This window comes from Bactrocera dorsalis, chromosome 1 (genome assembly GCF_023373825.1).
Source record: "Bactrocera dorsalis isolate Fly_Bdor chromosome 1, ASM2337382v1, whole genome shotgun sequence".
Taxonomy (NCBI): Eukaryota; Metazoa; Arthropoda; class Insecta; order Diptera; family Tephritidae; genus Bactrocera; species Bactrocera dorsalis.
This window is the reverse complement of record NC_064303.1, coordinates 63,253,681-63,269,435: the sequence shown is the minus strand read 5'-3', so window position 1 is coordinate 63,269,435 and position 15,755 is coordinate 63,253,681. Positions and strand designations below refer to the sequence as shown.

At 38.5% G+C, this 15,755-nt stretch overlaps 2 protein-coding genes across 3 annotated transcripts in view; both read left to right on the top strand.

Annotated features, from left to right (window-relative positions):
- Positions 1-15,755, top strand: part of LOC105227678 (alpha-methylacyl-CoA racemase) — a 412,563-nt gene that overhangs the window by 49,094 nt on the left and 347,714 nt on the right. The window lies entirely within an intron of this gene.
- LOC125775500 (uncharacterized) lies at positions 2,244-8,474 on the top strand. Its single transcript, XM_049446162.1, has 2 exons — positions 2,244-2,398; positions 7,423-8,474. The coding sequence occupies exon 2, from the start codon at positions 7,442-7,444 to the stop codon at positions 8,165-8,167; it is 726 nt and encodes a 241-aa protein (XP_049302119.1). The 5' UTR covers positions 2,244-2,398; positions 7,423-7,441; the 3' UTR covers positions 8,168-8,474.

The following is a 15,755-nucleotide window of genomic DNA, read 5'->3' as shown; positions in this document are numbered from 1 at the left end:
AAGAAATATTTGAAAATATAAAAACAGAAACAAAATATATATAAACTACACGGTTATATATGTACACATATCTATATTGCATATTAGACGCCGGGTCTAATACATAAGAGCAGAAAGAAAATAAAAAAAAAAAGGGAAAAAAACATTTTTTCAATTCCGTTTTAAATCTCGCTCTCTTTTTTTCAAACAAATATATTTACATTTATATACAAAACACGGCAAAGAATCTGCCTGTGACACATATTAGTACAAACAAATATCCAAAGTCCAGATTGGCAACTATACGGCAATACCTCTTGTTCTTTGGCAAACAAGCAAACAAGCAGGATTGCGTACAAAAAGCGAATTGATCTCTCTAACGAGCTCTCAATTGCTTAAGAACAAAAACAAACCAAACAGAATTACAAAACATTACAGCTTATTCCTTGCCAGCATATAGTACATTAGCACAAACAATTCGTGCATACTTATGTATGCACAAAGCGAATTGATCTCTATAACGAGCTCTCAATCGCACAAAGCATAAGGACAACATACATATGTATATACAAGTCCGAGTATTAGGGTGTACCTAAATACAAAATTTCGGACATCAAATATTTTAATATATAAAAAAGGCGGTTTAAAAGTAATCAACAATTCAAAATAAAATATAAAAAAGTAATATAGCAATAACATTGCAAATAAATAAAAAACGATATTGTTGCGTCAAGCGACAAAATATATATTTAAACCTAAAACTGAAATTAAGAAAAATGAATTGTAAAAAATTATAAATATTGAATTACATTAGTATTGTATACTTACCCTAATAATATTAAAAATACTTACCATAATCTATTACTTTAAGTTAAAATGAATTACTCACCTCTTTTTGTACATACCTGTATACTTCCATTCCAACTGTTCTATCCCGTTAGTTTTAAGACTTAGGCTAAGTAACTAGATGAGCTGAAATAAAGAAATAATTGTTATTTGACCGCAATTGAATCCGCACGCGTTTATCTATTTTTCGCTATCTCGTTCGTTCGCTTATTTTTCTTCACAGTATCGTGAGCCAAAGTGCAGGCAATTGGTTGAATTTAATTTTAGTGATTTCACGTGTCCCGACTATTATTTTTATCTCAAAAACTCTTGAGAAATTTCATGGCGCCCGAGCAGGGACGTGAGCGTGATTAGAAAATTAAAATAACTACATACAATATAAAATATCTTTTTCGCAACCAATTGCCAAATGTCGTTTTCGGTTTTCGGATCTTCGGTTCTCACGGTTCTCACGGTTAAGTGAAGTGGCAAGTTACAAAAAAAAAAAAATATTATAAAAAGGATTAAGGATCCAACTCTAAAAACATATATATGTACATATATGTACATACATATAGTTAAAATATATTTGAAGTGCGTGCAGTCCAATACAAAAATATAATAAGTGGAACCTATAATAAAAATAACGAAATATACATTTACATACATATAATATGAGTGCAGTGGAAATCTGTGGAAAAAATATATACATATACATACAGTGTTAAATCAAGTGCTAAAATACTTACCGTATACTTACCTCAGCATAAAAATCCTAAAAGAAGAAAAAGGAGAAAAATTGTGGAGTGTGTGCTTAGTGTAAAGTGAAAAATTCACCAAAGCGAAGAAGAAAGAATTAAAATAAAAGGTGGTACTAAGGTGGAAGGTGAATTTTATATGCGGAACAGTGGTGGGCGCAAATAAAAGCGCAAAAGTGTTTGAAATACCAAAAATAATATTATAAATACGTTACTGTTAAAAAAAAAAAGGAAACAGTTTTATAACCTGTTTAAAGTGCCGCATAATTAAAAAACCGGTAAAGCCGGTAAAGTGCCGGTAAAAACGACAAACCGTTTCCACCGCTATCCGCAACTTTTTGGTGCTTCAATCCGCTGCTGTTATAACTCCGCTGCTGCCATCACGTCGCTGCCTTCAATCTATTGCTGTCGTCGCTCCGCTGCTGTTATAACTCCGCTGCTGCCATCACGTCGCTGCCTTCAATCTATTGCTGTCGTCGCTCCGCTGCTGTTATAACTCCGCTGCTGCCATCACGTCGCTGCCTTCAATCTATTGCTGTCGTCGCTCCGCTGCTGTTATAACTCCGCTGCTGCCATCACGTCGCTGCCTTCAATCTATTGCTGTCGTCGCTCCGTTGCTGTTATAACTCCGCTGCTGCCATCACGTCGCTGCCTTCAATCTGCTGCTGTCGTCAATCTGTTGCTGCTGTCGTCGTTCCGCTGCTGCCATTACTCCGCTGCTGGTATAACTTCGTTGCTGCCGTCTATCCGCTGCTGCTTAAGTCATCGTGGGAATGAGCTGCCGCTGTATCCTGTGCCAGAGGGACGTAAGCGCCGGCAAACAGCCGACGCACCAGGTAACGAGTGCGAATTATTGAAAGTGGTGCAAACAAAAAACAATAATAATAAAACTGCAAACGCACACTTTCAGTTTTTGGCTCTCCCTTTTCACATTACACGCCTATTTACACATATATATATATATCGTTTTCTACATATATTATATATTTTACATATACGTATTATATACTATACTTATATTGAAGTGAATGTGAAGGGATTTTGGGATTGCGGATTTGCCTACATTAAGGTGCGACCTTTTTGTAAATCGCCTAATTTTAAAATTTTAATTCGGTCAGTTTTTTCGCATATTATCTCTTGTCTTCGCAAATTTAATTCCTGGGCAATATTTTTTCGCGTTAAATTTTCGACTGTGCTAGTGCTCATTTTGCATAACTCATCGGTTTGGCTTTCATATACTTGGGAATCGATATTATTTTTTCTCGTTTTCGTAACCGATTCCAAATATATTTGTTGCCAACCTTTATTGCTATTGGTTTGGCTTTCGTATATTTGAGAATCGCTTTATATATTTTTTTTTTTCGTTTTCGGTATCGATTCTTAATATATCTGTTGCCAACCGTTGTAGTTTTTTTTTTCGGAAATTTAATTTAAACAAGCAAAATGAGCAAGCCAAAGCCAACTATCGCCAATCTCTCTCCAAGTAAGGAGTTAATCGACTTAAAGTCATTAAAGCGTCAAAGGACGGTGGCAAAAAATAGTATTTTGCGAATAAAGACGGGCCTTTTAGAAAAAACCATGTCGTTAGATCCAATTGAATTGGAATGTCGGCTCGACATATTAAATTCACATAGCGAAAAGCTAATGAAATGCCAATCTAAAATTGAAGAGATTGATGAAGACGACATGGCCCGAGGGGAGTTAGAGGACATAATTGTTGAAACGAAATCAATAATTAAAAATATTTTAGCCAAAAACCGAACGTCAATTGCCGAAACATCTTTCGTAGCTTCTCACAGCTCAAGGCTCCCTAAAATGAATTTGCCGAAATTCAAGGGAGAATATTCAGAATTTAAAAATTTTATGAGTTTGTTTGAGAGCTTGGTTCATAATGATCCAAATATCCCAGATATAGAAAAATTTAACCATTTGGTAAATTGTCTATCTGGAGAGGCTCTGGGAACAGTTAAAGCGTTTCAGATGTCGGATGAAAATTATCCGAAAGCGTTGGCAAGCCTCAAAAAGGTCTATGATAACAAATGCTTGATATTTTTCAATACAATATCTAAACTTTTTGAGCTGCCAACCATCCCAAAGCCATCCGCGCCTTCATTGCGATCAATGATTGATGAAGTGTCTGCTGTTTATGACTCTTTGCTATCTCTGGGCGATGAGAAGCAAATAACAAACGCCATTATAATACATATAGTTATGACAAAGGTTGACCCTGCCACCCGATCCAAGTGGGAAGACCAACTTGACTACGATCACTTACCATTATGGAAGGATTGCGAAGCAACTCTAAATAGAAGGTTTCAGCAGTTAGCAGCGGAAGGAGCATCTTGTTCGAGGACGAAATCCGGAGCCACAACCAGCATGAGCCACATGAAGCAGCCACACATGGATAGGACTAAATCAGCTTTAGTTGCTGCAGAGGCAAAGCAGCCAACTTGTCAAAAATGCAAGTCAAAGGAACATCAGTTAACTGCCTGCCCCACTTTCAAGGCGCTTCCGGTACAACAGAGGTTTGAGTTTGTGAAATCGGTGCCCTTATGCATAAATTGCTTGCGTAAGGGGCATACTGTGTCCAAGTGTAGAGCGGATCGATGTCGTGTATGCAATCGATCGCATCACACATTGCTACACCAGTACCCGATTTCCTTCCCCGCTGCATCTCATCCGCAACCAGCAACCACACATGCCATGCATACAGCGAGTATGCCGGATCGGGTAATGTTGGCGACAGCTGTTATTCAAGTGAGGACCAGTTACGGCGAATACCTGCCTGCGAGAGCATTACTGGACTCAGGCTCCCAAGTCAATTTTATGACGGAGGACTTGGCACAAAAGTTGCGGATTCGTCGCCAACACAAAACGTTGAACATAATAGGAATTGGAAATTCCAACACGAAAGTGGGGACAAAACTAAGCGCGTTTGTTAAGTCGCGGGTAAATAATTACGAATTTTCGGCAGAATTCTGGATAATGCGTTGCATTTCGGCTAATCATCCAGACCATAACATAAATGTTAATGGCTGGAAAATTCCGCGCAATATTAAATTGGCGGATCCAGAATTCCATAAATCAAAAAAGATTGATATCTTATTGGGTGCAGAAACCTTTTTCGAACTGTTAGCGGTTGGCCAAATTAAAAGTGGCCCTAATCAACCAACGCTACAGAAAACCCTTTTAGGGTGGGTTGTGTCTGGCAAATATGCTAGCAATCTAAGTCCTCCTCCTTCTGCAACTAGCACATTATGCCAATCTGAAGATGACTTAACGTCAATTAATTCGGTGGTCCAAAAATTTTGGGCGTTAGAAGAATTACCTTCAGAATCAAATGGCATCAAATTCACACCAGAGCAACAAGAGTGTGAAAAATTTTTCGTAAATACAACTCAAGTATTGCCTTCAGGACGGCTTCAAGTCAGAATGCCTTTTAAAGCTGACCGTAAGTTACTCGGTCACTCCTATGAAACCGCAGTTCGGCGGTTTCAGGCCCTGGAGAGAAGGACATTAAAAGATCCAGAACTTCGTAAAATGTATCTGGACTTTATGAATGAATATAGAGCCTTGGGTCACATGAGCCCAACGAACAATAAGATCCCGAGTGAGCCACACTACTTCATTCCGCATCAATGCGTTTTAAGGCCCGAGAGCACAACAACCAAATTACGTGTTGTATTTGATGCTTCGAGTCGATCTTCAACTCAAATAGCGTTGAGTGAACTTTTGGTGGTAGGTCCAACCATCCAAGAAGAATTATATTCAACTCTTCTTCGTTTTCGCTTACATAAGTATGCATTAACAGCGGACATTACTAAAATGTACCGTCAAATAATGATGCATGAAGAAGACAGAAATTGTCAACTTATTGTGTGGAGAGAGCATCCTTCTGAGAAAATTCAAATTTTTCATCTTAACACCGTAACAGACGGCACTGCGCCTGCTCCATTTCTCGCAACGCGGTGTTTGCAAATACTCAGTGATGCCAATACGATGAAATATCCACTCGGTGCATTGGCCATCAAAAGAGACTTTTATGTTGATGATTTATTAACAGGGTCCGAAAATTTTGAGTCTCTAAATCTTTTGAGAAGTGAGATAATTAAAATATTAAACTCGGCAGAATTCACCTTAACGAAGTGGTTTTCGAACCACCCTAATTTTTTCGACAGTTATTTCACTGAAAAGTCATTAAGCTTCAATGACAAAAGTTCCACTAAAACGTTAGGAATCCATTGGTTGCCGAAAGAGGATTTGTTTCGATTTGTTTTAAATGACAATTTTAATGATCTGCGAGCCACTAAACGAAACATTATGTCTGTTTCTGCTCGCCTTTTTGATCCCCTTGGATTACTAGCCCCACTAGTTACCAAAGCAAAAATCTCATTGCAAGAGCTTTGGATCCAAAAACTAGATTGGGATGAGTCGATTTCATTGCGCCTTGACACTAGCTGGCAGAACTTTAAAGCCAACCTAATGCAGCTCTCGTCGATAAGCATTCCTCGTTACGTAAACGTTGAGTCGAGTGCCATCTGCCAAATACATGGCTTTTCCGACGCCTCAATAAGGGCGTACGGATGCTGCATATACATACGAAGCCAATCTGCTAGTGGTATTAAATGCATGCTGCTTACTGCAAAGTCTAGATGGCTCCGCTGAAGACCAAATCTCTTCCGCGTCTTGAGCTCTCGGCAGCACATCTTCTTTCGAAATTATGGTCAAGAGTAGCGTCTATGTTGAGTCGACATTTCGAAAATATTACATTTTGGACAGACTCTGAAAGCGTTTTACATTGGATTAAAACACATCCATCTTCACTACAAACCTTCGTAGCAAACAGAGTGTCCGAAATCCAAGAGTTGACTGACAAAGTACATTGGCGACATGTGCCAACGAAACAAAATCCTGCGGATCAAGTGTCTCGGGGTTGTAACGTGGACGAATTGAATAATTCAATATGGTTTGGCGGTCCACAGTTCCTCCTAGAAGACCCTGCATTATGGCCAATTAATAACCACTTCCAGCTCTCACCAGAAAACGAAGCATTAGAGAAGAAGAAGACTATATTTACATTAATTTCGACTGCGGAGAAAAATTCAATATTGGACCTCATTGAAAAATTCTCTTCTCATAAAAAATTGCTTCGTGTGGTCGCATATATATTACGATGAATCAGGCGACCACCGAATTCCTCCAGGGGCCAAGATCTGACTTCAGAAGAGCTAAACTTAAACTTTCTAAAAATTGCACAGGTGGTCCAACATTCAGAATTTTCGGATGTTATTCAAAAATTAAATAAAGGCACCACCCTACCCGCAAACTTGCAAAAACCCAACCCGTTTTTGCATGAATACTCGGATAAGTCGCTGTCGTTTAAATTAATCCGAGTAGGAGGTCGCTTATTAAATGCACCTCTCCCATACGATGCCAAATTTCCGCTTTTATTAAATAAAAGTTCGCACCTCGTTACAACGTATTTACGGTTCCTGCACATTCGAAATCACCACGCTGGGGCTAAAGCGTTGGTTGCGCTTCTTCGAGAACGCATATGGCTAATTAATGCCCGAGAAGCTTGCAGTAGAACCGTAAGAAACTGTATACATTGTTTTCATTACAAGCCGAAGTTGCAAAACCAAATAATGGGAAATTTGCCAGTCGAAAGACTTCGAGCACTACGGCCCTTTCTGATATGTGGCGTAGACTTTTGTGGTCCCATATATACAACGTTAAAAATACGTGGTCGACCACCCGTAAAAACATATATAGCAGTTTTCGTTTGCTTCACTTCAAAAGCAGTACATTTAGAACTAGTCTCGGACTTGTCTACTAATTCTTTCATTTTCGCCCTTAAAAGGTTCATTGGTCGCCGAGGGATGCCACAGAAAGTATTCAGCGACAACGCAACCAACTTTGTCGGCGCCGACCGCAAGCTGCGCGAGCTGAAGGAGGCGTTCCTAGCGCAAGCGCCAGAACTAATGGGGTTCGCAGCCGAAGAAGGATTCAGCTTCGGCTTTATACCACCCAGGGCGCCGCACTTCGGCGGATTATGGGAGGCGGCCGTGAAGTCCGCCAAGCATCTGCTCGTCCGCGCACTCGGCAACGCTCTACTCACGACGGAGGAGCTATCAACACTACTGGCCGAAGTGGAGGCCATTCTGAACTCTCGTCCCCTAGCACCGTTGGGACAGGACCCCAACGACGGAGAAGCACTAACTCCAGCGCACCTTTTAATCGGTTGCCCTCTGCGAGCGCTGCCACCAGCACAAGTGCCAACGGACCCAATTCGTTGCTGCGAGAGATGGCAACTTGTTTGCTGTCTCAAGCAACAGTTTTGGCGACAGTGGTCCAAAACCTACATGACGGGCCTTCAGGAACGCAACAAATGGCTGCACCCCAAACGCAACCTGCAGCCAGGCGATCTCGTCCTCGTCCACGAGGACAACGTGCCGCCACAGCAGTGGGTACTCGGACGCGTCGTCGCCGCCGTCGAAGGGCAAGACGGCAAGGTGCGAGTCGCAGAAGTAGCAACCAAGACGGGCACGATTAAGCGCCCCATCCACAAACTGGCTGTCCTTCCACTGGATATTGAAGGAATCTGATCCTGTCAAGGTGGCCGGTGTTGCGTCAAGCGACAAAATATATATTTAAACCTAAAACTGAAATTAAGAAAAATGAATTGTAAAAAATTATAAATATTGAATTACATTAGTATTGTATACTTACCCTAATAATATTAAAAATACTTACCATAATCTATTACTTTAAGTTAAAATGAATTACTCACCTCTTTTTGTACATACCTGTATACTTCCATTCCAACTGTTCTATCCCGTTAGTTTTAAGACTTAGGCTAAGTAACTAGATGAGCTGAAATAAAGAAATAATTGTTATTTGACCGCAATTGAATCCGCACGCGTTTATCTATTTTTCGCTATCTCGTTCGTTCGCTTATTTTTCTTCACAGTATCGTGAGCCAAAGTGCAGGCAATTGGTTGAATTTAATTATAGTGATTTCACGTGTCCCGACTATTATTTTTATCTCAAAAACTCTTGAGAAATTTCAGATATTAATTAAAAATACGTTTTTTACAGATATAATCTAAAACCAAAAAAAAAAAACAAAACTCTTCAAAAGAGTATTCAATTTATTATACTTTATCGCTTCTATTAGAATATCGTATATCAGTTTACACTGAGAAAATCTTTAACAGTATTTTAATATACAAATATACAATATAATAAAAATGGTTAATAACGAATACAATCGTAATACACCTGCAGCAGCTATACGCTCAAAACAGGCTATTAAATTCATTTCAGAAAGTGACAGTTTAACAAGATACTGCACTAGATTTTCCTCTTCACCGATTCACGAAAACTCGGAATCGTTATTAGAAATAAAAAGCTAAAATCTCAAAATTTTTGGACACGCCTCCAAGCGGCTCATGACGCCATAGTAGATTCTGACAATTCAGATCTACCGCAAAATTGTAAATCATCGGCTTACGATATTTTTGAAAACTGCTTGGACCAATATGAAGAAACGAAAGCTGTGATCTCCGATCAATTAAAGCTCATTAAAGCAATTGCACCTACTCCCCACAGTAGAGTAGAGCTGCCACAAATAGACAATCAAGAGGCAAGTTCAGGCATCCAACTCGAGGTGCCTGCATGTGATACAGAAACGTTTTACGGAGGTTATGAAGAATGGCCGGGACATGTTCACAGCCGTTTAGATCAACCATCCACAACTATCAAAGGCACAAAAACTGTATCACCTCCGATACAAAACAAAAGGTCAAGCAGGCGAAATAGTTAAACAGTTCGCATTAAATGACGACAATTTCAATTTGGCTTGGAAAGCTCTAAAAGCTAGATTTGAAAACGAAAGAATATTGGTCGATAAGCAAGTAACGACACTATTAAACTTGCCTGAAATTAAAAAAGAAACAAGTGTAGAATTCATCAAACTAGAATCCACTGTTTCTAATTGTTTGTCGGTTCTATCAACACTTAATATCCCCACAGACAGCTGGGATCCTATTCTGGTAAACATTTGCACCGCCGCATTACCAGAAAAGTCATTACTTCTATGGGAGCAATCGCTCTTATCACTAAAAAAGTGCCCAATGTGGCAACAAATGAAAGATTTTCTCACCACTCAAGGTTAGAAGAAAAAATAATAAAAAATAAGAACATTAAACACGACCTCAATGTATGCTTCAATAGACCCCAAGCTAGAAGCAACAAAAATTTAAACAAAAGCTTTTACAAAACACAAACGTTCACATCAGAACAAAGAAAACAACCGTCATGCGAACTATGTAAAAGAGGGCATAAACTTATATCTTGCCAGAGGTTTAAAAACTTAAATATTAACGAAAGGAACAACTTTGTCAGATCAAAAAGACTCTGTACAAACTGTTTGTCCCATACACATTATCTTAAAAATTGCAAAAGCAAATTCAACTGCGTATATTGCCACAAAAGGCATCATTCTATGTTGCACTTAAATAACTATCCCATCTCACCCTATAAAAGCGCTAATAAATCAAGAACCACAGGTTTAATTGCAAACACAAATCCCGAAAACCAAAATTTTAAAAATAGCCAAGACAACATGTTGCTCAAAGGCACAAAAAGTTCAAACGCTGCACAGCGAAACACAAAGTGGACTAGTTACAGAACTAGTTACAACCATCCAAACTAAAGTTGAGTATAAAACAAACAAATACCTTAATTCACAATTAAGGAAATTTCGAATGTTAGGGAAACTTCCCCCTGTAACAAACAAAACTCCAGAAGATCAGTATTGTGAAGACTTATCTAAAGCCACAACTACTCGATCAAATAATGGCCGGTACGTCGTACAACAACCAATAGAGCCACAATTTTCTAATACTCCACAAATTGGTATAAAAAACCAAGTCAGAGTTACCTCTGACAGTCCAAATTATTAAAAGCACATACAACTTTTCGGCCCCGCAGAATGGCTTTCGCCAATAATGAAAAAATAATTCTGAACAAATCCTAGAGCGGAGGCGGGCTACTAAACGCCAAATTAGTACGTACTAAAAATAAAATATACACAATAGTATCAAAAAGTCGAAAAATCGACATTTTCATACATTTTCAAAATACATACAATATCAAAAGGAAGTCAAGGGATCACCATACTCCCAATGCGATACAGTGACGCACCTAGACTTAACAAAAGCAAAGGTAACTCTTATCGCACCTACATTAGCGCTTCTCGTAAGGGTAGTTGGTGAGAGTCTGTTGTACAACTTGAACATACCACTTAAAAAATTATTATTCTAATGAAGCCGTTCACAATAATCGGCCACTCTCTCGCAAGAACCCTCTAATTCCACAGCTCAAACTCAAGGATAAAGAGCATTCTGGCCATATCTGAGTCAGACGTGGCGTCGCTATATTTCATAAATATAAAAATAAATGAAAACCATTTCAAAAAAAGCAAAGAATATGTAACCGATATACCAAATCAATAAAATAAGAAATTTTAAATAACCGCTAGTAAAATAAATAAAAGTAAACAATTTTTTTACTATAATAATAAGTCGTCAGAACACGCAAAAGGAAATTACTACCTCAAGCACCACTACTTATATAAAATGCAAATTTATATTAAAACGAAAATAGCTTTTTACAGCCAATATTCTGCGCCCTCGGCTACTCCACCAACAGTAAGCCGAATTACCGATCTCAGACTATATATATAAAACTAGGCAAAAAATTCGCCTAGGGTGCCCAGGATGTTTAAATGAGTTAAGCATCCACCCCTGTACCAGGTAAAACTGGCGCATTCTAATGCGCCTGTGTAATTCACCACAGATGATGATTACAACACAACTAAACACTTTTGTACACCAACCCTGTCAACAAAAAGGATGGACAACGGAAAGGCAGTCTCAATTCGTTAAAAACAATCCGTTCTAAACATTCGACCAACACAATTCGATTCCCCACTGCGCCGCGGAACACATTCGATACGGTTCCTACGCGCTGACCTTTTTCGCATATTAACATTTGTTTATACATATAAGTATGTATGTACACATTCGCTAGCATACGAATCCGCGTCAACTCGATCGCCACCGCCGGCAAATAACGCTCGGAATTGGAATCTCGTCGCCCTTCCCCTGGATTATATTTGCAAACTATATATAAGTTAAGCTTTCTCTCGTTGAGAAAGCTAAAAAAAACAAAATTGTTTTCGCGTTTAACAACGGTGCTGCATGGATGGCAGCGCGACCGCGTTACTTTATTGATTGACATAAAATGTAACTAAAATTAGTGCTTAACATAATTTTATACCTAAATTCCGTCTAGCCTGCAGTGTGGTGGCGTGATGCACTTCCAGGAATTGGCTTGTGAAGGTGCATAAGCATTTTGGGTGCGCGTGCCGGAAGTCAAGTCGTTGTTACTGAAACTGCTGCTGCGATTTGCTGAAGTCAGTAAGTTATGTCGTAGTTGCGCAAGTTATGTTGTCGAATTGTTGATAAGTGTTGTATTAACTTAGATATTATAAAATATTAATTTAGTGATGTAAATAAAATTGTTGGAAAAAATAAAGTGTATACAACTATAAACCGGATATTTTCATTTTAATTAACGCAGTGGTAGCTGCACCCCACTATATTGAGTGTACATAAATATAAACAAATACTACATGTCAAAGTTCATATTTTAATATATTTGGGGTTTCTCACATCAAACTAAAAAATTAGAAATAAATATACATAGTTCAAAAAAACTAAAAAACACGCTTTTAAAGCCTATCAAACTAAAAGTGAAAAATAATTCTTTGTATAAACTAACAATAATAATGAAGGAAAAATTCCTGCATTATTGTGAGAAAAACGTGGTGTGCTTAGTGACATATCTTTCATATATCGAGCATTCCACGCTATTTCCACAATAATGCAGGAATTTTTCGTTCATTATTATTGTTAGTTTATACAAAGAATTATTTTTCACTTTTTAGTTTGATATGCTTTAAAAGCGTGTTTTTTAGTTTTTTTAAACTATATGTATTTATTTACTTATTCTGTCAACTTTATCTTTTTTTGTTTTTTAGGGAAGATGTAGTACAGGTCCGGGGTAACGTTAAATGGCCTGCGGTCTTCACGGCCTTACAACTCCTGAACGACTTTTGGCTGGTTTTAAGTAGGAGAAATTTTTTATTTGGATTTGGTAGAATTGAGGCTTTTAAGTGGCCACTGCCCTATTGGAATATATGTATGCTTCAAGATGGAGGATGGAGTCATGTGCAGAAGTTCACGCAAATGAGGAAAGTTCTCTGATCGCCATTCACTTGGGAGTGGCCAGAAACGATTCTTTTACATATGACTCAAGCAGCTCACGACTTTCAGTCTTTGACCAAGTATCCTCTGGATAGCCTAAGGACATCCGTATGAAGACGAGCTAAAGGGAGAAGGCGAAACATCCCCTCCGCATGATGGATTGTGCGCTGGGTTTGGGACCCACCACGTAAAAAAATCATACCAATGCATACCAATGAAAAGGAACAACAAACCTCGGATAAGTGATCCCCTTTTTGATGACGACCATGGCACACGAAATATGGACTACGAATTGAGGGCATTCACCTGGAATGTCCGGTCCCTTAATTGGGAAGGTGGCTGATATCACCGCCGTCCAAGAAATGCGATGCGATGCGGGACAAAGACAGAGACGAGTAGGTCCTTGTGGCATTTACTACAGTGGCCATATAAAGGCGCCCAAGTTTGATGTGAGATTCGTGGTGGGAGAAAGACTCCGTCGCCGAGTATTATCATTCACTCCGGTGAATGAACGTCTAGCCAATCCGCATCAAAGCGAGGTTCTTCAACACATTGCTGATTTGCGCCCACGCCCCGACGGAAGAGAAGGACGATGTGACCAACGATGCCTTCTATGAGCGCTTGGAGCGCACCTATGACAGCTGACCCCCACGATGTCAAAATCGTGCTTGGCGACTTTAACCGCAGTGTTGGCAAAGAAGGTATCTTTGGCTCTATGGTCGGTAAATTCAGCCTTCACGACGAAACATCACCAAATGGGTGATGGGTGGTTTGAAGTCGTAGATAATTTCGTCTATCTTGGAACCAGCGTATCCACCACCAACAATGTCAGCCTGGAAATCCAATGCAGGATAACTCTTTCCGAACAAAAACCAAACTCTATAAGTCTCTCGGAATTCCAGTCCTGCTATATGGTGCATTGGCTTGGACCATGACAAAAACTGTCGACGTTGCGAGTTTTCGAGAGAAAAGTTTTGCGAAAGATTTATGGTCCTTTGCGCGTTGGCCACGGCGAATATCGCATTCGATACAACGATGAGCTGTACGAGATATACGACGACATTGACATAGTTCAGCGAATTAAAATACAGCGGCTACGCTGGCTAGGTCATGTTGTCCAGATGGACGAAAACTCTCCAGCTCTGAAAGTATTCGACACAGTACCCGCCGAGGAAGCAGAGGAAGAGGAATACCTCCATTCCGTTGGAAGGACCAAGTAGAGAAGGACCAATATGGAATATCCAATTGGCGCCACGTAGCGAAAAGAAGAAATGACTGTCGCGTGGTTGTTAACTCGGCTATAATTGCGTAAGCGGTGTCTCCACCAATTAAGTAGAATAGACCAATTTGTGACATTCTATTTTCATCGGGCTCTGCATTAGCCCTAGATCAAGAGTTGAAAGCAAATCGAGCTAGGATCCGATTTACAATCTAAAATATCTAAAAATTGCGAGGATAACAGTGGAACGACTGACCGGGCTAATCATGGCGCGCACAGTTCTGAACCTGGTTGCAGTTCGAACTCTTATTAAGGCGGTTGGTGACAGGGTCATTCTTTGCAGCCAAGGTAGTGTTGCGTCCTTATCCTTGATGGTACTGCGTACATCTGCTTGACGTCGAGCGTCTCGTCCAAATTCAAAAATGTAATATTATATATAGGCGTGAAAGTTTACACCGATATGATGTGCCTAAATAAAAGTACTTTTAAAAGAAGCATTTGATAAAAGTGTTAAAAACATTAAGTTAAAATTAAATACATTTTTTAAATATTATATTTGAAATATAAATTTTTCTTTTCATTGTATAAAAATTCTTACCGTAATAATATTAAACATACTCACGTTAATCTATTACCATAAATTAACAAAATGAATTATACTCATTTCTTCTTTGTACATACATACATACTTACATTCCAACTGCTTTATCCCGTTAGCATAAGTTTTAGAATAAGTAAAAAATTAACCGTATTAAAGAATATAAATGTAATTAGACCACAATCGGAATCGCACGCCTTTTTTCTTTGAAGTAAAACTTCACCAGGGCAAGATTAATACTACGAAATACAAGTTTTTTTTGTTCTATATTCATAAAGTAATAATATTTATGATACATATAATTGATTTTTGTGAATTACATACATTCAATCTATCTCAGATTGATTTGATTGATCGTCATTTTTTTCGTACTCTAGAAATAATACAATAGGTTTATGATAACTAAAATATGAAATGAACACTTTTGACTGAAATCTATTTTCTAAATATCTAAAAAAAACTGCATCAATTGTTGTACCATATTTTGTTATGCTCTCGTATCGATCATTCGATATTCAAATTTAATGTTGATTTTAAAAAATCGACTAACGGTTTTGATGAGTCTTTTGCGAAATCAACATTGAAATCTCCGCTCAAAATCATTGGCAATGTATGAAAGTTCCGCATGAGGAGAGCAGATCCTGCTTCAGTGTAAATTAGTAAATTCTCATGGATGAATTCGATGACGTTCTTAATACTTTGATTATAAATAACAACTATTACAATTTCCTGACCATTTTCTACTGTATATTTTGCTATACAAATTTCTCCTACTAACGATACATGAAATGCACATGATTGTGAGTTACGAAAGACTATATCCATCTGTGAACTGACAATAGTAGATGTATCTGTGTTATTTTGAAATATAGCTACACCTGCAGCTCGACGATCAGGTCTTTTGAATTTAGCAACACAATGAAAATTTGGGACATCAATATTGTTACGAATTTACTCTTGCTAGTTTACTTTGTTAGGTTCGTATCTCTGGATTGACAAATAAAATCAACACTGTTTAATTTAATTCAACAACTCTTTATTTC

What these genes read in the sequence shown, in the direction of transcription:
- LOC125775500 (XM_049446162.1), top strand. Translation starts at nt 7,442, where the DNA reads ATGCCACAGAAAGTATTCAGCGACAACGCAACCAACTTTGTCGGCGCC.